Source organism: Rutilus rutilus, assembly GCF_951802725.1.
Source record: "Rutilus rutilus genome assembly, chromosome: 20".
Lineage (NCBI taxonomy): Eukaryota > Metazoa > Chordata > Actinopteri > Cypriniformes > Leuciscidae > Rutilus > Rutilus rutilus.
Genome location: NC_140225.1, coordinates 33,688,755 through 33,714,957, shown reverse-complemented (window position 1 = coordinate 33,714,957; position 26,203 = coordinate 33,688,755). Strand labels below are relative to the sequence as shown.

The 26,203-nt window shown below is 39.0% G+C and overlaps 1 protein-coding gene across 1 annotated transcript; it reads right to left on the bottom strand.

The window, feature by feature from the left end:
• Window positions 1-2,233: 2,233 nt before the first annotated feature.
• On the bottom strand, window positions 2,234-25,710 carry bfsp1 (beaded filament structural protein 1). Its single transcript, XM_084391163.1, has 8 exons — window positions 25,159-25,710; window positions 22,734-22,794; window positions 20,886-20,981; window positions 13,806-13,892; window positions 10,426-10,539; window positions 8,233-8,453; window positions 7,276-7,367; window positions 2,234-3,384 (listed from the first exon to the last, which is right to left on the bottom strand). Exons 1-8 carry the CDS (start codon window positions 25,524-25,526, stop codon window positions 2,447-2,449), a joined length of 1,977 nt encoding a protein of 658 aa, XP_084247289.1. The 5' UTR covers window positions 25,527-25,710; the 3' UTR covers window positions 2,234-2,446.
• Between the last annotated feature and the right edge of the window lie 493 nt (window positions 25,711-26,203).

Genomic DNA, 26,203 nt, shown 5'->3' with positions numbered 1-26,203 from the left:
TCCCGCAAGGTCAGTTTAATGAAAAATGGATGAGTTTCATTTTGCAACTGGCTCCCGCAGAGAAGCAACCTCACACAGAGGAGTGAAAGAGATAGACTGCAGAACTAACTGAACCCTGTTAAGGTTTCTTCATGCCTTAAAATATCTTGAATGTAACTCGACACCCTTGCCTCATTTAGTATACGCGGTTCTATGAATATGCAAATGAGCCCCGCCTCCACTCACTCACTCAGCTCAGAGATCCACTGGTTGACGATCACACGTTGATCTGATTGGTTACAAGGTAGTTTGTGACGTCAGAAACACCAGCGATTTCAAAGCGTGTTTTTTCACTGCAGTTTTAAGGAGAAAATACTCGATGGTGTCGACGTGGTTTGTCTTAAAGCATATTAAAAACACCACATAGACATATAAACAACATTAAAAGCTGGACTTTCACCACAGGAGGACTTTAAGGTTCTGACTAAACATTCTAGTAACACTTTATTTCGATGGTCCACTTTCGACATGCTACTAACTATAAGCAACTTTGCAACTACGTCAACTTATTCTACTAAACCGAACCTTAGCAGTCTACTAATACTCTAATTAGAGGTTAGTTGACATGTAGCTGCAAAGTTACTTATAGTTTGTAGAATATTTAAAGTGGACCATCAAAATAAACATTTTCTATGTGTTTAAAGCTGCACTCATTTTTGTCAGCTCTTATTCATCTTTATCATTAATATGGTGGTCTTGGAATTTATCCAGACACCTATTATTGTGGATTCAGCATCATACAAAGTTATCCATAGCAGCGGAGAAATACTGTGTTCACAGTCACCCATGATTGATTTATTCCACAGACTAAAGTAGGGGGTTAAACTGAGTTGCAGAGAGTGAATAGAAGCCTTATGTAGAATAAAACAGCTTTCCCTAGAACACTCATATGACAAAGTAATCTCGTGTGAGTGAACTTCATTAAAAAAACGTTTAATTTGTTTAAACCTGCACTTTAAAATCCAATGGTTTCTACAACAGGCGGTGACAGGGCCATGTAAGGCTCTACAGACAACTAACAGACAACACAAGTTGAGATTTTTGGTTTCAATGTTTATTTTTGGTGCAGTTAATACACATCAAGACTGGTGGGCAATGCTGGCATCTTAAATTGAACAAAATAATAGCAAATAAAACTCTAAACATTTGCTGTAGTTTGGCTTCAGGGTAAGGGCAAAAGAGGCTCTGTTCCAGAACGTAGGGAACTACCCGCCTAGGCAGCATTTTAAGGTATCATACACATGATGCAATCATTTCCCTCGCTGCCTCTTATGACACCAGGATTCTAAAGTGTCTTTTGCAGAGAAGGCAATCCCAGAGTAAAAAAATATCCATCCAAGATGGTGAATGAAGAAAAAGGAAATGCAGAATATAAAATATAAAACTGAAATTGACTATTTAACCTATGGTTTGTAAGCCATCTCTTTTTATGATTATAAATTTGTTGTCATTGTGTTGTTAGCTTAGCAACGTGGTAACACTAAACAGATTAATGCTGCAGGTAGAGCGTTCAAGTCAATACCAGTTGGTGCATAAGAAGGCAGCTCACAAGGTTTTGGAATAGAGCCTGTGAATCCTATTGAAAAGGGCAAGTAAGCTTCTCCATGTCATGTTTCTTAAAGGATTAGTTAACTTCAGAATTAAAATTTCCTGATAATTTGCTCACCCCCACGTCATCCAAGATATTAATGTCTTTCTTTCTTCAGTCTTTCTTCAGGTTTTTGAGGAAAACATTCCAGGATTTTTCTCCATATAGTGACTTCAATGGGAACCAACGGTTTGAAGGTCCAAATTGCAGCTTTTGACTTTGTCTGTGCAAGTTTGACTTGAAAACACTAGGTCGGTACTTCCGCCTACGTCACGCGTGACCTTTCAGCATGATTACGTAATGCATGGCACTTCGCAGAGCTAAAGCAAGACGAGCATTTGTGGTTAAAAAGTCTATAATTTCTTTTTTCTTTTCTTTTTTTATAAAATGACGATATTTGGCTATGTTATTCATCAGCTGGGATCGTGTAGAGACTTTGAAGCTCCACTAAAAAACTGCAATTTGGACCTTCAACCTGTTGGACCCCATTGAAGTCATGGAGAAAAATCCTGGAATGTGTTCCTTAAAAACCTTAATTTCTTTTCGACTGAAGAAAGAAAGACGTGAACATCTTGGATGACGTGGGGGAGAGTAAATCATCAGGACATTTTAATTCTGAAGCGATCTACTCCTTTAAGTCATCTTTTTGTGTGAGGGGGGAGATGGGGCAATTCAGTTTTAGCTTCCCAAGTTTTCAGACAGTAAAGGCCAAAGGCAATGGTTCAGGAAGTTAACAGCAGCACTAGGAATCTCGTCAACGGCAAAACCGGAGCGGGTCAGAGGCAAGAATGGATTGAACGTGCAGAATGTTTCTGTGGCTCAAGAAGATCTATCGGCATGTTTCTTTCTACTGGTCTTCTCAATCATGGTCTCCACCACTGTGGTTGTCTCTTCATAGCCCTTCACTCTTTTGTCAGGCGAGAGCTTCTCCACTGACTCAATGACCTCGAGCTTCTCATAACTCATGGAGTCTGGGGGGATGGAGCTGTGTGATGGCATGGGTGGGAAGATGCTGGGATCCTCCGGGATCTTGGTCTTGCCTCCACGAGGGGAGGGCTGCTTCGGGCCTGAAGGAGAAGGGCTGGGGTCTTTCTTTTCATGAGGGCCTGGTGCTGGACTGGGGCTCGGTTCTGGTTCTGGTTCTTTCCCCTTTGGATGAGGCTCTCCACCTTTGGACTTTCCCTTTCCACCATTTCCACCCTTCGTCCTATCTCCATCGCCTTTTCCCTTTCCTGGGTCCGAAGGAGTGGAAGGGTGTAGGGGTGTTGGTCCTGGTAGGGGGCTTGGGGTAGGGGAAGGGGAAGGTGTACGTGTCCAGTGAGGATCGTAAGGCATCATGTCACCTTGGAATGTAACAAAGATGTGACTGGCAGAAGGGGTGGTTGTACAGAAGCAGGGGTCCAGGTAGCTCGAGTCGCCGGTCACTAGTACGTAGCGTCCCTTGGTGAAGAAGTCCGCGATGGGCTCCGGTCTCCTTCCCCGCCTCATGCGATCACGAAAGATGTTGCAGAGCGTGTCGAAGGCCTTGCTGATCCGTGCGCCATCAGGCACATCTTCTCCAGGAGCCTGTTCCTCTCTTTTCTCCCCCTGCTCCTCCATCACTTGTTCTGTCTCTTCCTCCACAAATTCTTCGGCTGCCTTATCCTCAAGTCCACTAGCTTGTTTGGAACTGATCTCTTTCATTTTAAACACTTTCTTAGCCAAGTTCTTCTGACGAGGCTTTACGTTGGTGAAGTCTTGGATGACTTGGGTGAGATCTGAAAAAAGCAGATAACAGATTTTGGTGCAATCTGAGGGTCAGTCTTGTTCTGCAAATAGTTTGTTAACTAAAGTATTTCACTAAAGGTGCTTATCAGTCTTTTGGAAATATGCTCTGGCCAAGCTGAGGCGTGAAACACTCTCAAACGATTGTTCATATTTTTGCACTGGAAATGTATGCATTACATTCTCAACACTGCCTCATGGGGGCACTACAGCAAGCATTAATGTAAACTGACTTCTACTGCCAGGTTTTTTTTTTTCTTTCAGGTTTGTATACTCTTATGTTTGAACATCCTTTTGAAGAGAATTCCACTTAGCAAGCTAGAACACATTTAACTGCAGATTTTCTAACCGCTCATACTCTATGCTCAGCTCACACATGTACCTTGATGTTTTTTTTCTCCACTAAATAGTTTGTTCAGAGGGTGGCAACACTGCACAGGCCCATTATTTCTCAGTCGAAAAAGACACAAATGAGACAGAACAACAACAAACAACTGGAGACATAATGACAATAGACACCCACATTGATGAGCTTTGAGGGGATTAAGAGATAACTGTAAATCTGTCAGTATTGAAGTATAGGGCTTAAACTGCAAACAAAACTCTAAATCTGATTGGCTGACTTTTACAGGTTTTCTGGAAACCTAGGGCTTCATTTATAAAACGAGTGAACGCAGATTTAATCTTAGAGTGTGCGTTCGCCAAAATCCACAGCTTTTATACAAAACGGTCTTTAATGTGGAAAAGTGCTTAGCGCCATGTCAGAATAAGAGTCCTGCAGGTATTTGAAAATCTAAGCTTCTAATATAAACTAAAACCTAAATTCTTGCTGCTCGCAGTTCTCAAGTAAAGGATTTGGATGTTGACTTCGCTCTTTTATATGTTAATGACATTCATTAGGCTGCGTTTACAAGTCGGAGATTGAAACCATTCAGCTGCGCACAATTTCAAGATCATTTGCGATTTATAAATTTCACATCTGGAAGAGAGGCGTACGCACATTCTTTTGTGCGTACAGTATGTCGTTCTCTGAATCACACGTACACACATTTGAGAAATGATCGTAAGATCAAATATAGGATTGTTTCTATGCAACATTTTATAAATGAGGCCCCTAGTGTGCAACGATATTTAACGGTCCACCAGGAAACAAAAAGACATGTTTACAAGTTCCAGGACTGAATGCTTCAGAAGACCAACTAAATGCTGAATTAAAATAAGTTTGTGAAGTGCACGACTTAAAAACTTCAAAAGACATTCAGACGTTTTGTTGGAGGCACTCTTTAAAAGAGATCCGTTCACACATTTACCTACTGGATACAGAAAGCAGGGTACAACGGGATAAAAGGCGCATTTGACTTTATTCTCTTCTAAATCAGTAGATGGCAAAAAAAAAAAAAAAAAAAAAAAACCAGCTCAGCACTTTTCTTAACAACCATTTTTGATGATGCACGTGGAAATTTGACTGATCCTTGACGCAATCGCTGATTCGCCAATTGATTTTTTTAAAAATGTTGTAGATTTAAGCAGCAAATGAGAATCACTAAAATGTGAGACACTAAAAATTTTGAGACAAAGGTCTTGTTAATAACTTTCAGTTTTGTTCATGGTAATTAAAGCAATTTATGTTCAATAACAGAGGAACATGTAAAAGGTAGTTGGGATTAGAGACGCCCCTGCTGAGGCACAGTAATTACTGTAACATGATAATAAACAGCCAGCTGAATTTTCCATTTGTTGACATGACATGGTCAGATTCAGATAGGACTAGGGATGCACCGAATATTCGGCCACCGAAAATTTTCGGCCGAAAATGGCCCAAAAGTGCATTTTCGGTTTTCGGCCGAAAGACTTTTATCACCGAAACAATACGGCCGAAATGTTGTGATGACGCAAACAGCAGACACCGCGACCTGCACGTGCTTGTCTGAAGCAACATTACATATCTGCGGTGTGGACGTATTTAAATATATCTAAGAGTGACCCACGGACAGCGATTTTCAAAACACAGACATCCCAAGTCTTCCGGAAGTTCCGGGAGTCTCCCGCGTATTGATACCGGCTCCCTAATGCCCACAAATTAGTTTAAATCTCCCGGAATCGCGAGCGAGCATGAGCGCGCATACGTAGCGCACGCGGCAAAGAGAGGGAGCGAGAGACCTTTGCGTGTGTGTGCAGAGCAGCCGTCATTTCTCAGAGGTTTACCTGAGCTGTTTATGGTTTTTGCAACTCACGTCCATGAGCATATAACTGCAGATATTATTTTGGGCTATGGCAGTATTGACCTAAATGCACTTTGTTTTTATGAGAGAACATTTCATTTTTAAACCTTTCTCCAGGCCAGTAGGCTTTTACATTATTATTTAATGTACACATGAGTGGGGTCAAGTTAAACATTTAATTTTATACTTTGCAAATGCTAAATAAATATTTGCATAAAATTTTTATGGATTTATTCTTTGAAACTTTAATATTCATTTATGCAATTGCAATGCCTTGATTTTAGTAAACTTAGTACACAGTCATAGCCATAAATGCAATGGTACTAACAATAATTGGCATAATTTCTTTCGGTGTTTCGGTTTTCGGCCTTGGTTTCCTCTTTTTCGGTTTTCGGTTTCGGCCAAGAATTTTCATTTCGGTGCATCCCTAGATAGGACATATCATATATTAAGCTGGGTCTTCTGACCCCTTGATGGTTTTACCCCGTGTGTCTGTGGGCTTACAGGCTCACCTTGCCACCTTATACATTTATAATATTTTTAACCAAAATGAACCACTTTTATGATTTATTTTCACACAAATCTGTTGCTCCATCAATGTTCAACAAAAAACATATATTTTTTTCTGCAATCATACACTATGGAGTAGTGAAAAGCACATTTTTCTTTAGCCCCATTGTACCCTGCTAATATCATGACCGACCCTTTGGATTTCCAAGTGATTTTAATTTATTATATGGAAGATCATGTGAAGTTCCTCGTTGAGAAGGGAATATCTGCGGCATATGCAGGTAAACACTACAGTACCCTGAGTCTGTTACAGAACGCCTGTGTGTTCCTGCAGAGACATTTACCCACCGCTAAACATGACGCTGAACAAAACTAAACAGTGATTGGTCACTTCACAGTGGGCGGTCCTTGGCCAATCCCAGCGGCTCGAGGCCAAACCTCATGAACCAGGTGAAGGTCTGGCTACACTAGACTAGCTAACGGGAACTTACTGGATGGAAAGTCATTTTGAGCACAGAGGGCAAACCTATAATTGATTATTGTCAATATTTACATGAAAAATTTCATTAGAGAAGAAAACGTTTTCGAAACATATGGACTATTTTTAAATATTGCTTGAACATTCTATTTTAGAATTTTAGAATTGGAACATGGTAACATACTCAAACTAAAAAAGTGAAATTATTTAACCTCTATTTACACTCTTATTTGTATTATTTGTAAAGTTGTGAATATATTCACTCACTACAGTTTTACAAAAACAAAACAAAAATAAGAGCGTAAATAGGGGTGAAATAATTTCACTATTTTAGCTGAAGGCTTTTGTTGTGGCTCTTAACAAACAGCAGTTACTTGAGCCCAGACATAAGGTCATTGTCATTTATCATTGTTAACAGGGCCAGTGCAAAGAATCTTACAGGCAATTGTATTATGCTTCTAGATTCAACGAGCCATTGAGCGCCTGAGCGAGACAGAGTGGGTTTGATTGACAGCTGAGTGGGCGTAACCCTTCCTTCAGGCCAGCAGCTGCTAGCTCTTGATTTGTTGCCTGTTCACAAAGACTATTACAATGATGCAGTCATGTTACATAACCCCCCCCCCCCCCCCCCCCCCCCCCCACCCCACCCCACACACACACCCCCAGACTCTCACCTTTACCCTGTCTGCTCACGCCAGGATTGTGGGGGTTTTCATATTTGTTTGTGAGCAGAGTAATAGGTGTCCCAATTATCGCCGAGTTCAATCTGCGAGAAGGAGAAAGAAAATTAAGCAGCCGTATTAAAGACTTGAGGAAGATTCCAAGAGAAAGCATTGTCAGATATTACAAATATGCAAAGCACATCAACCATAAAGTGTTAATGAATGATGCTGGAATACATGTATGCTAAAATATCTGTAAAGGCTTTAATTACAGATGAAGAAAGTGACCAACGTAAAATCTCCCTTGGATTATTGGGTAAAAAGATGATGTAGTTATACTGCCACTGTGTGGAAGCTAGCCTGCCCTGATCCACATAAAAATTATATTATTTTTAGCTAGAAATTATTAATTCTGCATTTTTTTGTACAACAAATGCAACAATGATGACTTTTTTGGCCTGTTCAGTAATGAAAAAAACTGGTGCTTAGACTCTAAAAAATGCTGCATTAAAACAACCCAAGTTGGGTTAAAAATGGACAACGTGCTGGACTTTTTTTTTAACCCAACTATTTAAAAATGTAACTGTTTAACTCTTTAAAAATGACTAGCTTAAAAATGAACCAAAAATAAGACACATAATATCTAGAGGCAACGGTAAATAATCAAAACATATATTAATAAGCAATTAAATAAATGTTTATTGTTTAATTATTAATCATTAAACTTATTAATAAATGTTAATTTTCATTTTAAGCAAACAATACAACAGTTGAGTTAAATAAAACTACCCAGCAGGTTGGACAAACATTTAACCCAACCACTGAGTTAAAACAACCCATTCGCTGGGTTTGTCCATTTTCAACCCAACTTGGGTTGTTTTAACCCAGCATCATAATAAAATAGATGTACATGTACAGGTGTCGCTTCAGGATGTGGTGTGAGGAGTGTAAGACGGAGCACGTTCTCACCGGTTGTCCTCGTTCTCGATGATTCTCTTGTAGCGCTCGAGCTCGTTCTCCAGAGAGCTCTGGTACATGGCCAGCTGCCAACACTTACTGGTGTACTTCTCCAGAGATCTCTCGGCCTCGTCGATCTCCTTCCTGAGAGTCTCGATCCGATCGTTGTACCGCTGGATCTCGTCGTCGTAGCTCTCTTGTTTCGTCCTGATGGTTTGTTCCAACGCAGAGGTCTAGAAAAACAGATTATAGAAAAACATTAACTTTAAAACATTTTCATTAACAGAAAAACATTATAGTCCGATTATACTGGACTTCTGCTCTGACAAGCACAGCAGAAGACAGATAAAGTTGACCTCTATAGGGATGTAGACTTGATAAAGACTAATGAAGAGACTGTATGCATATATAAACTAAACTACCGTTCAAAAGTTTGGGGTTGGCAAGATTTTTTTTAATGTTTTTGAAAGAATATTGCTGTTTTTACAGTATTTTTCATCAAATAAATGCATACGACTAAAACAACAATATTGTGAAATATTATTACTATTTTAAGTAACTATGTTCTCTATGTGAATATAGTAAAGTGTAATTTATTCCTGTGATCAAAGCTGAATTTTCAGCATCATTACTCCAGTCTTCAGTGTCACATGATCTTTCAGAAATCAGTATAATATGATGATTTGATGCTCATGAACATTTATTTTTAATTGTCAATGTTGAAAATAGTTGTGCTGCTTTCAGATTTTTATGGAAACGGTGATACTTTAGTTTTTCAGGATTATTTGATGAATGGAAAGTTCAAAAGAACAGCATTTATTTTAAATAGAATATATTGTACTATTATACATGTCTTTACTGTAACTTTTAATCAATTTAATGCATCTTTGCTGAATAAAATATTTATTTATTTAAAAAAAAAAACTACTAAGCATAACAATATATATATATATAAGAATCTTGATAACAGTGGCCAATAGCATTGATAACAGGAAAAAAAATCGACAGGTGATAAAATTGAATCTGTTCATCATATAAAGCAATCAAGTCTTTTCAGAATATTTTAACTAAAACGCTCAATTCATATGGGTTAGTTTTATGATCTAGTTAAGACATTTATAAGCGTCAGAGTGGTAGTTGCGGAGCTGTTAATGGAGATTCATTCGATTTCATTACAAATATCTTCATTTGTGTTCTGAAGATTAACTAAAGTCTTACAGGTTTGAGTAATTGATCACAGTTTATTTATTGATTGATTTATTAATTTTTGGGTGAACTAACCCTTCAAAGAGTCTCCCATACATGTTTGAGTAGAAAATTAAATTTTAAATCCCGTCCATCATTAATTTGATCATTTTTGGCTACTGTGTCTATTGTAAACCTAACGCTCAAAATAATTCATTGATTTGAGGAGGACAAACTTGAATTAAACGAATTAGTTCAGTCAAGTGAACTTGTATGAGTATTTAGCACTTTCTTTTTCTTTCAAGTTAACAGAACTGATATATTTTAAGTAATCTGAACTGTTTCATTGTTTTGAGTTTTATGAAATGATTTATTTTAATTTAAACAAACTTAAGTTTAACTGAAACTGGGCTAGGATTTCTGTTTCCCAGCATGCTTTGCCCGTGGCACTCGAAAGGGAGAATAAATGCTAAAATTAAGTGTAATATAATGTATTCTTTTGTGCTAGATTAATGTTAAGTGGGAGATTTAGTATTGATAAATGTTTTGTTATGCTAATTTGGAATAATTTCTGTTAATGTTGGTTTTAGGAGAGTTGTGAAAGTGGTGCATGAGCTTGGTTAGAGAGCAAGTTTGTTTAAAGCTTTATAATGCTGTACTCTTACAGCAAGTGCTATACCATGCTATATGTTAGCAAATTAGCTAGTTAGCATTAATTGAATTAGCTTGTTATAACTAGCTACGTTTATACTAATAAAAATGTTGACATTGAGGTTACATGAAAAGTTAAGTGCATGAATAAGTATAATCAAACATTTAAGGTTAAGAATAAGTAAAATGTATGAGTACAAAATAAAAATCTGCCAGTACTGCTTACGTAAACTTTGAATTTCTTAACTTAAAATTTTTAAGGCAACTGATTGCCTTAATTATTATTATTTTTTATTTTTTTTGCCAACTTATTCGTGTTTCCAGGTGTTCTGGTTCTGCCGTGTCTCTGACAGAGAGACTCTCTGGTACCTCAGTGTGCAGCCGCTGCTTCTCGGCCTTCAGCTGACAGATGGCGCTCTTGTACTCCTCCATCTGAGTCCTCAGACCCGGCATCCGTCTCTGAGCCATCACACGCTCCTGATCCTGCAGGAAAACAGCAGCTCACACACTTCTTACTGTACTCATCATCAAAGCGTGCCTATGATCTGATCACATAGAGCTCGAGCATGTTTCACTTCGACTCGTGTCACTGTACACCTTTCAAATCCCGACACTGACGTTTCTAAAAGAGCTGCTGAGACGCTGAAGGTCAAACACGCACAAGACTCTTTATTAGGACAAGAACGCTAGAATTACCACACGAGGATTCAATTATTCATTAAAAAGAAAAAGTTAAATCAATAAGGTTTAAAACTGACAAGTAATACGATATTTCACAGTTTAATTACTTACAAATGTAGTCAATTTTAAAGGAATGCTATCTTTTTTTCCTGAACATGGTTAATCAATTGCTGTACCACCATTTAAATAAAATGAATCAAACAGCTCTTAAAACTGTCTAAACTGGCAACTTAGGCTACGTTTACACGGAAACGATGTAAAAAAAAATGAGAAAACGCAAAAGTGGCGTTGCGTTATCACTTTTTTATTCTGCGTTTAGACGAGCATTATGGGGGGGAAATCTGCGTGCATATGGTGACGCAAAAGTGTGTGAAATTCGATGTAGTATGCACTCCAGGCGGCTAGGTGGCAATGTGAAGCACTGCCACACAACAACACCAAGTCCGCGCGCCTGCGTACAACCTTCACTGTCTAGCAGACTTTTGCGTTTTACCCTTTAGACGGGTGGAGCGTTTTTAAGATTTCCACTCTGGAGGGTGGTTTCACTTTTTTGCGTTTTTAAGCCCCAAAAACGCTGTCGCCGTCTAAACGAAAGGCACATCTGATCAAATATTTTTACGTTTTCCCCTGCAAGCGTTCACTATCTACATCTATGTTCCTTCGCATTTTTCATTCACAGACGACAACGTTGTCAAAACTAAAAACTAATGCTTGTGAATTTACACGGCAATGGCATTTTGGTGACCTGAAAACGCAAACTTTTGAAAACGGGTTTCAAAGAGAACGTTTTTGAAGACGATACAATTATCATCTCCGTGTAAACCACAAAAACGGGAATTTGTGAAAACTGTGAGATCATGCGCATGCGTATTACGTGTTTGTTTCTTTACAAAGTGACATCGCCATCTACTGGCCTGACAGCAGAATACAGCGCTTTTAGTCGTTTTGACAACGTTGTCGTCTGTGAACGAAAAATGCGAAGGAACATAGATGTAGATAGTTGTCGTGTAAACGTCCACTTTTTATAACTCCTATTTATATATTTTTCAAAATCATAAGCAATAAACCTGCAGAATCCAGATTTATTTGTCCTTATAACGCTATTAGTTGTCGTGGTTGTGGCTGTCATTTAAAAAGCAAGGAAATATCAATGACACTTGCACACAAGCACCCATTACCACAATGAACAATATATTAGCTCAGTGCTTAAATGCTTATTCTTTATGTTTGCTATGGCAAGCATTGACATTATTATTGCCATTACTAAGTGCCAGTAATTTGAACAAACAGCTAAAGCTAAGTAATAGGCTGAACTTTATCTCATAACTAGCCTGCGACAGACATGATCACTCAAAATGTTTTTTTTTTTTTTTTTTTGTGCTATTTCTTCTCTAAGCAATCAAACTTTGACCTGTCAGACTATAAACAATCACACACACACACACACACACACACACACACACACACACACACACACACGCACGCACGCACGCACGCACGCACGCACGCACGCACGCACGCACGCACACACACACACACACACACACACACACACACACACACACACACACACGTGCACACTCACACACACACACACACACACACACACACACACACACACACACACACACACACACACACACACACACACACACACACACAGAACACCTTAGCAACCACATATCAGGATAGCAACCCACTTCAGCGCTGTGCCATTGAGCTTTGCAAAGACATGCACCACTCACATTTGGCTCAGAATATCATTGACTTGATTTGACTCTAGATTAGTAGTGTTTTTTTTTCTGTTCTTCTGTAACACTTTGTTGATGCTCCACTTTAGACATTCTACTAACTAGAAGTAACTTTGCAAGTACATGTCAACTTTCAGTGCATATGTTTACATCTCAACTGCTGAAATTAAAGTGTGAGATGAGCGATTCACTGCTCATATAACTCACTAATTCTTGTATTGGCCCCTCATATTCTATATCAGCAGACAATATATAGACAATTACTATTCAGGAATATTATCGATTCATCTGCACTGACACTATCGGATAAGAACATAAATCAGTTCAAAATCTGAACTAAAGACAATAAATTGTTAAATCATAAATGATTAACTTTGAAACTTCAATATTATTGAACTGAATTGATCCAAAATTGTTCTGACTTGAGTTGAATAACGACACTATTGTCTTCTGCTCATCTGCTTTAAAGCTGAAATTTAATTTGTTTTATAATAATTTAACGAATTCTGCAACATCAACTGCTTTGAAACAATCTGAGAGTGACTTGACCACTAATAGAGACTATACAACAAATACAACTAATTATTAACTCTTTCCCCACCATTGATGAAAATGTCTGGCTTTCTGTGTTTTCTCTGATATACGTTATAGGGGGCGCTATTACACATCTACTGAAAGAGTGCAGAATCGGCTGGTAAGGACTACAATGAGCTTCTTCACGGGTTAGTGACATCACTAAGTTTTTTAAATGTTCAGTGTGTGTCCCTTTAAATGCAAATGAGCTGCTGCTCCCGGTAAAGAGGGCGGAGCTTCAACAGTTTGTGTGTGTGTGTATGTGTGAGGTAATCGGAGCTGCCAACACACACACACACACACACACACACACACACACAAGCTGTTGAAGCTCCGCCCTCTTTTCCAGTTGCAGCAGCTAATTTGCATTTAAAGGGACACACACAAAAACGGCGTGTTTTGCGCACCCTCAAAAAGTGACAACTTTAGCATGCGTAAAAAAAAAAGCTAAAACTTCACATACACACTCTGGGGAAATCAGAGACTTATTTTATGTCTTGTGAAAGGGGCTTTATAGGACCCCTTTAAGTAAAAAACAAACAAGCCAAAAAGCAAAACATGGGTTCTAAAATGAGACTTTCCTCAGCAGTAATCGTGCGCTTCAGATGGCTCTCGACCGCAGAAGAACGGTGATAAAGGAAGATAAAGGGTGTCATCGCTCAGGGATCCTGACCACTCAGAGACACACAGCTCTTATTCCCTGTGACCCGAGAGTCAGAACGGGCCCGACACAAGCTCACCCACCTCTGAGACAGACGAGCTCGACATCAGGGGGATCGTCTGGTTGATCTGGTGCAGGATATTCAGATACGTCTGAATCTCCGCGAGGTTCTGTGGAGGAGGACAAACACACACGGGACAAGGATCAGTGGACGGGGACATCAGGAGTGGGACTGGTGAAAGGTCAATTTCATCACAGAGAAACAGGCGTTAGAGGAATGCAAAGAATGTTTCCCTTGAACAATAAAAAGAAAATAGATGATTATATATAGATCACTCTATAAATTAGATTTGATTGTATAACAAACTATCAAAGCAAGTGGTATATGCAAAGAAATTATTCTCTTCAGTGGTTCCAATGACAGGGTCTCACAACCACTATGCTGGATCACTCACTTAAAACTACATGTTTAAAGTCGGATTCAATAGGAAGTTGAGGAAGTTGTTCTTCCCTATTGTGTCGTATATCCGAGTGAAACGCTTCTGGAACAAGAACAAATGTGGGCGGGGCTTGATTGTGTCTGTGGGGAATTGATTGGATGATTGGATGGTTGTGGTTTGCTATTGGCTGTTCTCATGTGAGTGACAGATTGCCCCGCCCACATCATCAGAGAACAGAAGAGGGAATTTTTCTGATTCAAGATTACCAGGAACATCAATTTGACACAATAATAATGTGCACATATAAATTATGTAGAATAAATACTGCAATACTTAAAAAAATAAAATAAATAAATAAAATAAAATAAATGGTTGTCTTTCAGATTCCCTCGGCACGCAATAGGACAGCGCTACAACCAACCAGAGCGTTTCCCTCCAGTGGAGCTAGTTGATAGATTAAACTTTTGCCGTATCCGGTCGGCAAAACTCCGAACACATCTTCCTTTTTAAGAATGACTTCAGTGCCGTTCTTTGTTCTTTTCTCAAAGAAAAGCTTAACTCCAAGTCTTTCCAGAGTCGCGGCCAAAGCCGATTGGACAGACCGCTGTTCGCCAGCAGAAGCAGCTCTTCTTTGTTTTCAAGTAGTAGGGAATTCACACGGAACCGTCACAACTCTGCCGTCATTATGTAAAGCCCGCCCACCGACTCTATACACGATGTGATTGGCCTGACTAGAGTTTGGTTTTTCCAGCTCTCAAGCCAACGGAGAGTTGCCAGACAACACTGGCTGCAAAATAAAATTGCGGCTATGCTGCCGCTAGGGTGCGTCTAGATTTCTAGGCTAGTCATGGACACTTTAATGAAAGGATTAGTCCGTTTTTTGCATAGACAGTAAAAGAAATGGACACAGCGACCCCATAGACTTCAACGGAGAAAAGTGAAGTCAATTAGAAGCTCTCACTTCCTGATGGCCGAGCGACTGCGCAGACTCACACTGAGCTTGACGACGTAGATGTGACGTGAGCAACCCGTCTGTCTTCTAGTAGCTGTGCCGAGAGAAATCTGAATCATTCCCTTCCGAATCTTGCAGAGACGGAGAGCGTGAGTAGGAGCTGTCCATGAGCTAGGAGCAGGAGCAACTTTTGCTAAGTATTCTGATTAATAATTTTGTCATTTTGCCTCCACGTCCCCCCGATTGCCCGCGAGCTTCTCCTCCTGTCCATACGGTAATCTCTCTACTGTGCGACAGAGAGTCGCGTGGTTATGACGCAATCGTTAGCCTATTTTTACAAAAACTGCTTCTACGGGGCCATAACGTAAGATACAAGGTAATGGAGCCTTTTATACATTTTTGTGTTTCTTTAGAAATAAATAATGGACAAATGGAGTCTTTAAACGCCTCAGATGTAAAGTTATTCGCTGTCAAAGTGACGCCAAAATGAATGGGAGTCAGTGGAATGCTAACAGCAGGTGATGGTCTGCTAATCAATGGCGGCCCGCGGGGAAGCTTCGGTTTCCGGCTGATGGATTACCCCCTTGTTTTTTGGGGGGGATTTGGAAACCCATGATTACATATTTTTAGAAGACGAAGACTCTCCCCCTTAAGTTGATGGATATCACTTAAAGGTTTAGAAAGACTCTTGACCTGTGTTATGTTTGATTTTATATAGTCATAATATTATATGTACAGACCCCAAATATAATAGGGTTTAAGATTTTTTTAAATGGATATGCTTATTTGTAAATGTCTTTATCTAGGTTATACATTTTATTTCTTTATTTTGTATTATTATTATTTATAAGAATATTTCTATGTATAATTTTATAATTCATTTTGGTGGAAAGGATTAATATGGGGGGGGGATACATTTTGTAATCATATGGAACTCTTTGTTAAAGTAATTGTAATTGAAAAACATGAGGCACATTTGTAATAACTTTAAACCAACTAGTGTCAATGTGATGTTTAGTTAATCGCGTATTGATTATTGTAACACTCTTTTCCACAGCCTTCCTTCAAAGCTTCTCTACATACTTCAGTTAGTACAAAAATCAGCCGCACAAGTTATTTAACTGAACATATTTCTACTTATTACTAATAATCCTGCACCTTACCTACAAGGAAGGCACTCAATAATCTTGCCATTCTCTGACCTTCCTCTCATCTACACCCCTTCTCCTACATTACCATCCTCGTCTGCACTCACTCTTGTTCTTCCTCAGACTTCACTGGGCTCCCGAGCCTTTAGTCACGCAGATCCATATTTATGGACCTTGCATCCACAGGATGTGTGAAATATGAAAGTCTTTCCCCCAGTTTCACAGACAAGGCTCACAATAGTCCCAAACTAAGACTGCATGTTTGAGCTGTTTTAGTATCTTAAAATATGTCTGTGCCATTGTTTTGTCTCAAGGTGCACACCAGTCATGTTTTTTTTATTAATCCTTCCGCCATGTTGAAAACCCTATAACACTTGTATACACTTGATTATAAATCTCTAGTTCCTCTCTCTACACCCTCACCAAATATTGGATTCGATCTGTTTGCCTTGTTTTCTTTCACTTAGGACAGGTTTTGTATTTATATTTGCAACTGATAAATCGTAGGCCTCATTTATCCGAGCTTACGTACCTTTTTACATAAAATATACATATTAAAAAAAAGCACTGTTTATCACACTAGTGTGCTTTAATGTTCAACCAGTAAATTTGTTTTGTTTTAGTACAAATCACTCTTTACGCTATTTTATCACCAAATATTGGATTGAATCTTTTTATCAACTTGTTTACTTTAAATTAGGACAAGTTTTGTATTTATTTTTGAAACTGATAGATTGCAGGCCTTGACAAAATTATCCACAAATAAGACTTTTTTCACTCATAAACTGAGGTACATAAGCTCAGATAAATAAGGCCTGCGATTGATCAATTCCAAACAGAAATATAAAACCGGTCCTAACTGAAAGAAAACAAGCTGACAAACAGATCGAATCCAATATTTGGTGATGATGTAGCATAATGAGAGATTTATAAGCAATTTTTTGTGGGCTGGTCATTTTTGATCAGGAACATCACAAGTGTTACAATGTAGAAAAAAAAAAGAAACCTATCAAAATGTTTTGGGAAGCTGTCAGAGTCTGGGTGAGTAAAGTCAGTAAAATATTAGTCTAATGCAATAACATTAACTAGCATTTTCAGGTACGGGAAAATGACCCGAACACAACATAAGGGCCCGTTTAAAAAAGGCCTAATCCAGGTTTAGTTTAAACCTTGTCTGTGAAACTGGCCTTTAAAGGCAATTGTACATCTCGTCGTAACACTAATTTTTCAGACAGGCTTTTATGTGATTGTGGCTACGTCTACATTAATCCGGATACATTTGAAAACGGCGTTTTCGTTTATAAACGCTCTGCGTCCACACTAGCGTTTTCAGGCGTTTTCGGACGTTTCAGTGTGGATGAGACACTTCTGAAAATGCTAAATTCACCTTTACTGCGCATGCGTAAAACCCCACAAAAGATCACTGATATGATTCAGATGGAAAAATAAATAATGAAGTTATCGCGCAATTCTTCTGACAGGATCATTTTATTTAGTAAAATATCTCATTCACTGATGCGGTCCAGGTCGCACGCAGTCATCATATGTTTGGTCTAAAACGCTAAAACTGCTCTCATGTATTGCCGCAGGACAACAAATGTGAGTAAATTCTGTCATCTTTGCAGGACTGTGATTTGAAGAGTGTGCAATGTAGAATATTCTTAGCAACAGTGTGAAAGTGAATAGGACATAACAGGCACAATACTGGTATAAACATCAATATCTATTGGTACAATATGCGTCACATGACTAAATTTACGTCATCGTTTTTAAATCCCACCAGTTTCTCAGTCCACACTACAGTCCACACTACAGTCCACACTACAGTCCACACTACAGTCCACACACACTACAGTCCACACTACAGTCCACACACACTACAGTCCACACTACAACGCGAAAATGGCGTTTTCAAATGTATCCACTTTGGAGGGCGTTTTCAAAAAGTTTTCATTAATAAAAACGCTGTCTCAGTGTGGACGGAAGGCCAAAACGGAGAGAAAAATATACGTTTTCAAACAAAAACGTATTAGTGTGGACATGGCCTGTATTTGTATCCAGTCTGTCCAGTCTGCAATGAGGATCATTTGTTGTTTAAAGCTACAATATGTCATTGTTTTCACCGCTAGGGGTCGCTAACCTCTTACATTAACAAAGACGTATATTGATGACGCATAAGCGTAATTATGGAACTTGCCGTCATGCTGATGGATCTATGGATGAGTGAATACATTGATGTTTTTAACATGACTGAGGAATGAAGCAGAGCGCGAGTGCTAATGAGAGACAGATATCAGCGCCACACGCGAGTCCCGCGGATATAAAGGAACGAGGACATTTCATTCTGCCGAACTAACTTACCCGCAAGTGCTGAATAATACTCACACAGGGCAGTTTATTAGACGAATGAAACTTGTGAGCTAACGCAGCGCTGTTTCACTTGCTCTACACTATCACACTAAACTGCATTTGAGTGTGTTGAAAGTTATAATGTTATTCTGTGTATTTGGTATATAATGTTAATGGTATTCACTGTTAGTTTGTCTGTATGAGACTAGCAGTAACATTAGAATAACATACTGATCATATTCTAACATTTCATCATGTTGAGCTTTATAACATTGATTAGCTTTATGTCAAGCTCTGTTAAGTCGAAGTTAGCCGCGGACGCTAGCTCTCGGCATCTCGAAAACACCACGCTGATATTGATCCTCGGTTTAGTTCTCCTTTTAAAATGTAATATTTAGCACTGCATCTAAATTTGAAATAGTTCAACTCACAGAAATAGTTGTCTATTTCTGAAATAGTTGTCATTGGGGATGTGACGCAATACTGTTACATGTGCACATTTTACTCACTTTTTCCTCATATGCTATTCATGTGTAGTAAACAGTGAATGATTAACCGAGTCAGTGGCTTTAGACACAGTATATGCATGACTGTGCAAAAAGCATCAGTCGCTTACGTTCTCTCATTCGCCTCTTGACAGACGAGCAGGAGAACAGCTTCTGGTTTTCCATCCTCACTTTCCACACTGGCATCTACTCTCAGTTGTCAAATGGGAAAGTTTTTTGGCATCTTGCTGACTTACCTTACATCATTATAACACACTAGCTATGTTTCCATATCCACCTATCTTTACGCGAATATTGGGATATTGCATAAAAAACACAAGATGTGCACAAATTCTAAAAATGTGCATTAAAAAAAGCGTACAGGCACTTAAACTTGTAAAATGTATGCGCTCAACTGAGGTGGATATTTTTTTATCCGGTGAAAAGTCATGCGCATAAACTACAATGGAAATACATTTACTGAGTGAATCCCTCAAAACCACGTGTGACTTTGCCTCAGCGTCAGCTGTAATTGGATAACTGGAGTATCCAGTGGACCAATGGCGTCGCAGCTTCTCTAATGTTAGTTTGGTGTTTCTGAAACGCCGGAGTCGAAGTGTGTGATCAGAATGATACGGTTTAATTCCCTCCAGAAGCGTCTCACACACACGAGTGTGTTCCCGAACACCAGCATCCGAACGCCAGAGAACATGACAGCGTTTACTGTGTTTCGTCTGACGCTCTGAGACACACTCGTTTATGATGGAGGGAAAAAGAGCCCGATTGCAGAAACGTACAGTTTTATTCCTGATATTTTGTGCCGATTTCCCAGGAAGTGATGATTTTGTTCTCTTGAACACATGAGATTGAAACGCTGCTTTATTAGCAACAGTTTTATGCGATATTCCAATTGTAGGTGTAAGTTCACAAAGTTCACAACTTTGGATGGAAAAATAACTACAAACAACAAACCAAATTCATCAACTTTACAATGACAGGGTGTCAGTCCAACAGCTTGTCTAATTAAAAAGCCTAATTAAAAAGTACAGTAAAAATGTCTTTACTGTACATCTTCATTTTGTATTTCAGTTTTGTTTTGTCACTTAAAACTTCTTCGTTATGCTTGAATGATGTTCAAATTATTTAGCAGAAAACAAAATGCAGACAAAAAGCAAACCTCAATTAGCGTTAGCATTGATATACCCCCCCCCCCCCCCCCGACTTCCTGTTTCCATAGGAAATATGTAAACGCAAGAAAGAAAAACCGCACTTGTCAAGCTATTTATTATATATTTAAAATAAATGTCAGATAAATAATATTACTGATATTTATACTTTGAGTCTATTTTGGGTCATTAAGCTTATTGACAAGCATTAAGATTATTACATAATAATGCTTTTATATTAAACAATAATTCGAGTGAGACTTGATCACTTCAATCACTAGAAGCAGTATTCTGGCTGCGGTGTCATATGCCTATGCTCGTGTGCTTCTGTGCTTCCGGCTCCTGTCATAGTTTCTGTATTAATGCACATGTTGATGGGAATATTCTGTGATGTACAACATAAGTTACTGGTCAAAGGTGAAGCACAGCCACACAATGGACTGTCACTCGACGGCTCGGAAAAACACTGCTGACATCACATTTAAAAGATGCCAAATACTGCTCTCTGAGTGAACACATGTCAGCTCAGCACACACACTCCTTTCAACAACTTTCACAGAAGAACTTTCCAGAAGCTCCTTGAAAAGACAGGAGTGGAAATAGAGGTTATATTTTCCTCCTACCTTTTTGTGCCTCTCTCTGGTAGCGTTGACGTCGTCTTGCAGAAACTGCAGCTGGATTTGATACTCAAGGTTCCTCAATAGCACTGTGTCGGCTTCCTGCAAACACAAAAGCAAATGGGCTCATAATTGAGGCTTTCTCTGGAAAACATTGTTCAGTGAACAGTGGTGGTGGAGTAACTCAGAAACACTTGTCTCAACATAAGAGACAACTGATTTTCAATAAAATGTTCATTTTAGGCCATATTGTGCTCTTTTACAAAGTTTTGATGTTGTTTCAGGCTCTACTAGAACAGGTTTTCCTGCTTGAATGTTGATTATTTTCCTCATATTCTCCATTGTTGCAGCTCCTCTCTTCCCAGTCTGTCAGTAACGCTCTGTTTACTTCCTGTCTCTATGAAGCCCCTCCTTCTGAAAAGCACACTGTGCTCTGATTGGTCGGCTGGAGCAGTGTGTTGTGATTGGTCGAGCGCTTCGAGTGTGTTTGGGGAATGTCTGCCTATGAATTATTATAATGAGGAATATTGTGACGTGTTCGTTCCCGGAAGAAACTCAAGTCTACAATGGAGGCGTTTCAGGAGTTCAGAAACACTGACACTGATATAAAGAAGAACTGGAGCTTTTTCATGCTCAAACAGCAACATTACACACTAAAGAGAGATAAACATGCGAAAAACAATAATAGGTCCTGCTTAATATTTGGGTAACTTCCAGTTTAACTAACTTTAATTAGCTTCCATTATAGAAGTTGAGCTGAATTTTCTTTCTAAACTAATGTCTGCTATAGCACCCCATGTGTTACTGCTGAGAATGCGGAGTGTTACAAAACAAGCTGTAACAATGCACACCTTTGAGTTTAGACAACTAAAAGCCTTTGCATTTGCAAGAACTCGTATATGTTTCTGGCCTTAGGCTTGATGAAGAGCGTGTTGAGTAGCTTACAGCATTGCATTCATAAAAAAATGATAAGTCACTTGAGTGTGTGTTTCATAGATTTCACTGCTGCTAAGGTGGTTTGAGGTACTTCACCTTGAGCCCTCGAACCGTCCTCGCCTGTGGTTATATCTCTGAGATGCATGATCTCTCGTGAATTATTGCTTTTTATTACACGGCTCTGTGGAATACTTGATTCTGATTGGTCATCCAGTGGTAAAGTATTCCCAGATAACAACCGCTGAGAACAGAAACACAGGCTCATCCGGGTCACTGAAGTCAGCAGCACTAGGAACATTTTCTCTTCGTGGAAGTTTTGTATTTGGTGAGCTAATAAAGTATTAAAACTCAGTCGAATCAATATTTTGTGTACAGTTATTTAATTATGCCATCCAGTATCGTGGACTGGAATATTCTCTTGTTTCATTCAAACGCAGCGGCGGCCATTTTGTGACTATTGTTTTGTACACTGTTGGATTATGAGATACAAACAGGTATGATTTTAAAACAGTTTAATCTGAAATCAATATCTCTTATCCCCATAATTATTAATGTGGTGAAATGCTGTGCAATAAGTGTTATGACTGTAAACCGTATCTCTTAAATGTCCGTCTAGTTTGATCTCGCCGCTGAAACTGCTCTCTCCACGGACACTTTGTGTTTAAACACCTGATAAAATATCTCAACTCAGATTAATATTTCGTGTCTAATTATTTACTTATGTGGCAAGTATCCGTGTAATAAGCGGGATAATGTACATCCAGCCGGTGGTTCTCTCAGAATAACCCCCTTCAGGTGTGTGTGTGTCTCTGATCAAGACCTCATCAGGACTATAGGGGTTATTTTGAGAGAACCACCGTCTGGATGTACATGATCCCTCAATGGCCTGAGAAACTGCAGGTCACAGTATATTTGTACCTTATTGAGCTGTTCCAGCGTGTGCCGCAGCTGCTCTTGGTATTCACATTCATTTCTGTATCTGTGGACAACAGAGAGTATTTCAAGCACAGTTCATCACGGCAGTCATGCATGTTCACGGTGTTCATTTCAAGGCTCTTTCTAACAGTTATTGATCTGCTTTGATCTGTGGACTCTGATGTCATTTCGTTTGGTAATAATTCAGAGGTTTCTTGGGTGTTATAAAGCATGCAAACATGACTGATTCTCATTTACTACGCCCTTGACCTCTGAATAAGTTCATTAATAAACTTCAGGGTTTTGAATGGGTCTATCAGGAAACAAAGTTTTCTTATTGAATCATTGAGCACCTTTGAGGAAGAATTAACTACAATATTTGGTCACACTTTATAGGTGTATAACTATGATGTACTTACAACAATAAAAAATATGATGTATAATGTACTTATTGTGGTGCTGTTGTATTACAAAACACTATTGAGGAGGATACAGGTACGGTTAGGACAGGTTTGTTGGTTTATGGGTGGGTTAAGAGGTCAACAGTAATTACGTAATTACATTTAGGTATTTTAAATGCAAGTACAATCAATGAAAAAAGATGTATGTACACAATAAGTGCAACTAAAATGTTACTACATCGTAGTTAAAGACACTTGATGTAAACTGCGACCTATGATTTTCCAAAGTTTAGCGGAATCAAATCTTTGAAATATATATTTTATAGTTTTAAGGCACTGAGTAGCAAGTAAACTAACAAGCTGGAAATTAGAACTTTTCATTCAAGTCTTTGAATAAATCTGTGTTTTTCTGCATTGTTATTTAAATCAGAACTTTATGTCTGTGTTTTGTTTAAATAGCTTCTCTTCTCTTCTCTTCTCTTCTCTTCTCTTCTCTTCTCTTCTCTTCTCTTCTCTTCTCTTCTCTTCTCTTCTCTTCTCTTCTCTTCTCTTCTCTTCTCTTCTCTATTAATATTATATAATCTACTTCGGCTAAAGCAGCCGCTCAACAGTCCTTTAAACGTCTTGTTTGAGCAGATCCAGAATACACTGCAATGTGTAGTTGTACTGTTGTGGAATTATACGGTTTAGTCAAAGGTCTGAAAACACAATCAATTTAAGATTTGGTATTGTTAAATAATATTACTGACTTGAATAAATCAGTTTATTTAGATGTTACCACATGAATGAGTCATTTGACAACACATTTCTCATACAGTGTATTCTGGCGTCCTTTTTGTTTTGAATCAGTTTCATAATTAGACTATAGTTTTTGATTTTTTTATATCCCTTAAACAGTATCTCGATATTTAGACATTTTGATATCATCTGCATTGGTCAATAACCACGATAAAGGCCCATTCAAACCAAGGAAAAAAACGTTAACAGTATCGAAAGAGAAATATTTCTAAAAATCTACAGTCCACACCAACTGTAAAGTTAAAGACACAGAGGAACGATATCACTGGAATCACTGGTAACACTTTATTTCGATGGTCCAGTTTAGACATTCTACTAACTATAAGTAGATTTGCAACAACATGCCAACTAACTCTCATTAGAGTATTAGTAGATTGTCTGCTTAATATCTGCTAACACTTTATTGTGATGCTCCTCAACAGACATTATACTGACTATAAGTAACTTGCTAACTACAAGTCAACTTATTCTCCTAACCCTAACCATAACCCTAACCATAACCTAACGGTCTACTGACAGTCTACTATAGCCTACTAATACTCCAATGAGAGTTAGTTGACATAGTAGTTGCAAAGTAGAATGTCTAAAATGTCTAAAGTGGACGAAATAAAGTGGAACCGAATCACTTTAACAATGATTTTTGTCCAGCTGATGAATGATAAAAACGTTGACAACCAATCAGAATCCATCCTGCTTTAAAGAGCCCGAGCATTTAAAGAGACAGACGCAGAAACTGCAGCGTGCGCTTACAGTAAACAGAACGATATCGTGCGTTGGTGTGGACGCTAATAAAGTTATGTTTAATAGTTGTAGTTCTTGGTGTGAACATGTCTTAACTCTCCCTTGTGTTGGTTTCAAATGCAATGTAGTCAATGAACAGATTTAAGATGCTCCCCCAACAGACATTGTCTTGACTATAAGAACCTTTGCAACTGCAAACTTATTCTAACCCTAACCCTACCAGTCTAGGCTAGTAATACTCTACTAACACTCTAATGAGAGTTATTAGCGACGTAGGTGCAACTTTTCTTATAGTTAAGAGAATGTCTGTTGGGGGAGCATCTTAAATCTGTTCATTGACTACATTGCATTTGAAACCAACGCAAGGGAGAGTTAAGGCATGTTCACACCAAGAACGAAACCGAATTTTCTTATCTTAAATCTATTATATTCGCATCATTCTCTCGTCTCCCCTTCCACACTCTCCATCATCTGTCAGATTGTCTAACCTGCTGTTGTACTCGTCCAGCATGCGCTCTGCATCTTTCAGCTCTCTCTCCAGCTTGGCTCGGTCGGACCGCAGTTCTCGGATGCGTTGCCGGTTGACTCTGATCTGCTCGCTGAAGGCCTCCTCCAGCCCCGGCGTCCCCTCGATGCGCTGCAGAGTCTCCAGCTGTTTGCGAAACACGCCGTTGCGTTGCTCCAGGATGCGCGCGCGGTTGATGTAGCGCGCTAAGCGGCTGTTCAGCTCCTGTACGTTCTGCCATCCCGGGACGGCCGGAGCCGACTCCGTCTCTGGGCTGCTGGGATCCTCGAACTCATCGGAGCGCTCGTACTTCTCCTTGCGTACCTCATGCTTGTAGCTGGACTTCCACATTGTTTGCGATCTTCAACTAAGTGCTTTACCCCTCAGCACCTTTAGTGTGTGAAAACTAGGGTGCTCACCCTCTGCTGTCTCATGCTAGACTAAACTCTGCCCATTCGGGCCACGGGGCCAAATAGCTAAAAAACGTTTCATCCCGGTGTTTCACATGGTGTGCCGTATGGATTCTTCCAGTGGAGTCCTGTGTGCACAAGGCCAGCAAAAGCACCATCATTGTCGAGGGCTTTGCTGTGTTGAATGATCTTTTGAGCTCTGCTTTTGTTTCCAGAACAGCAGCTGAGTCTATGATCACAATGATAAGATTCAATAGCCCTCTGTTTGACAATGAAAAACTGCAAGGCCTGCTGTTTTAGGGCACACAAAACAACTAAACATTTCAACTACAGTCTGGCAATGACGCATAACAGCCAGTACTTTATTATCCAGACACCAATACATCCATTGGCGTATCTGCTGATTAACCTCTTTAAATTAATTAATTAATTAATTAATTAATAATTATTTCCACTCTTTCTTTCAAAGACCCAGTGGCCTACAATCACACTTTATACAGTAGTCAACATTTGAAGTGGATCAAAAAGTACATCAAAGTTGTCCACAAGAACGGGTATTGTTCAAAATTCACGTATAACTTTAATGAAAGGTTTTGATCCACTTCAAATGTCGATTAC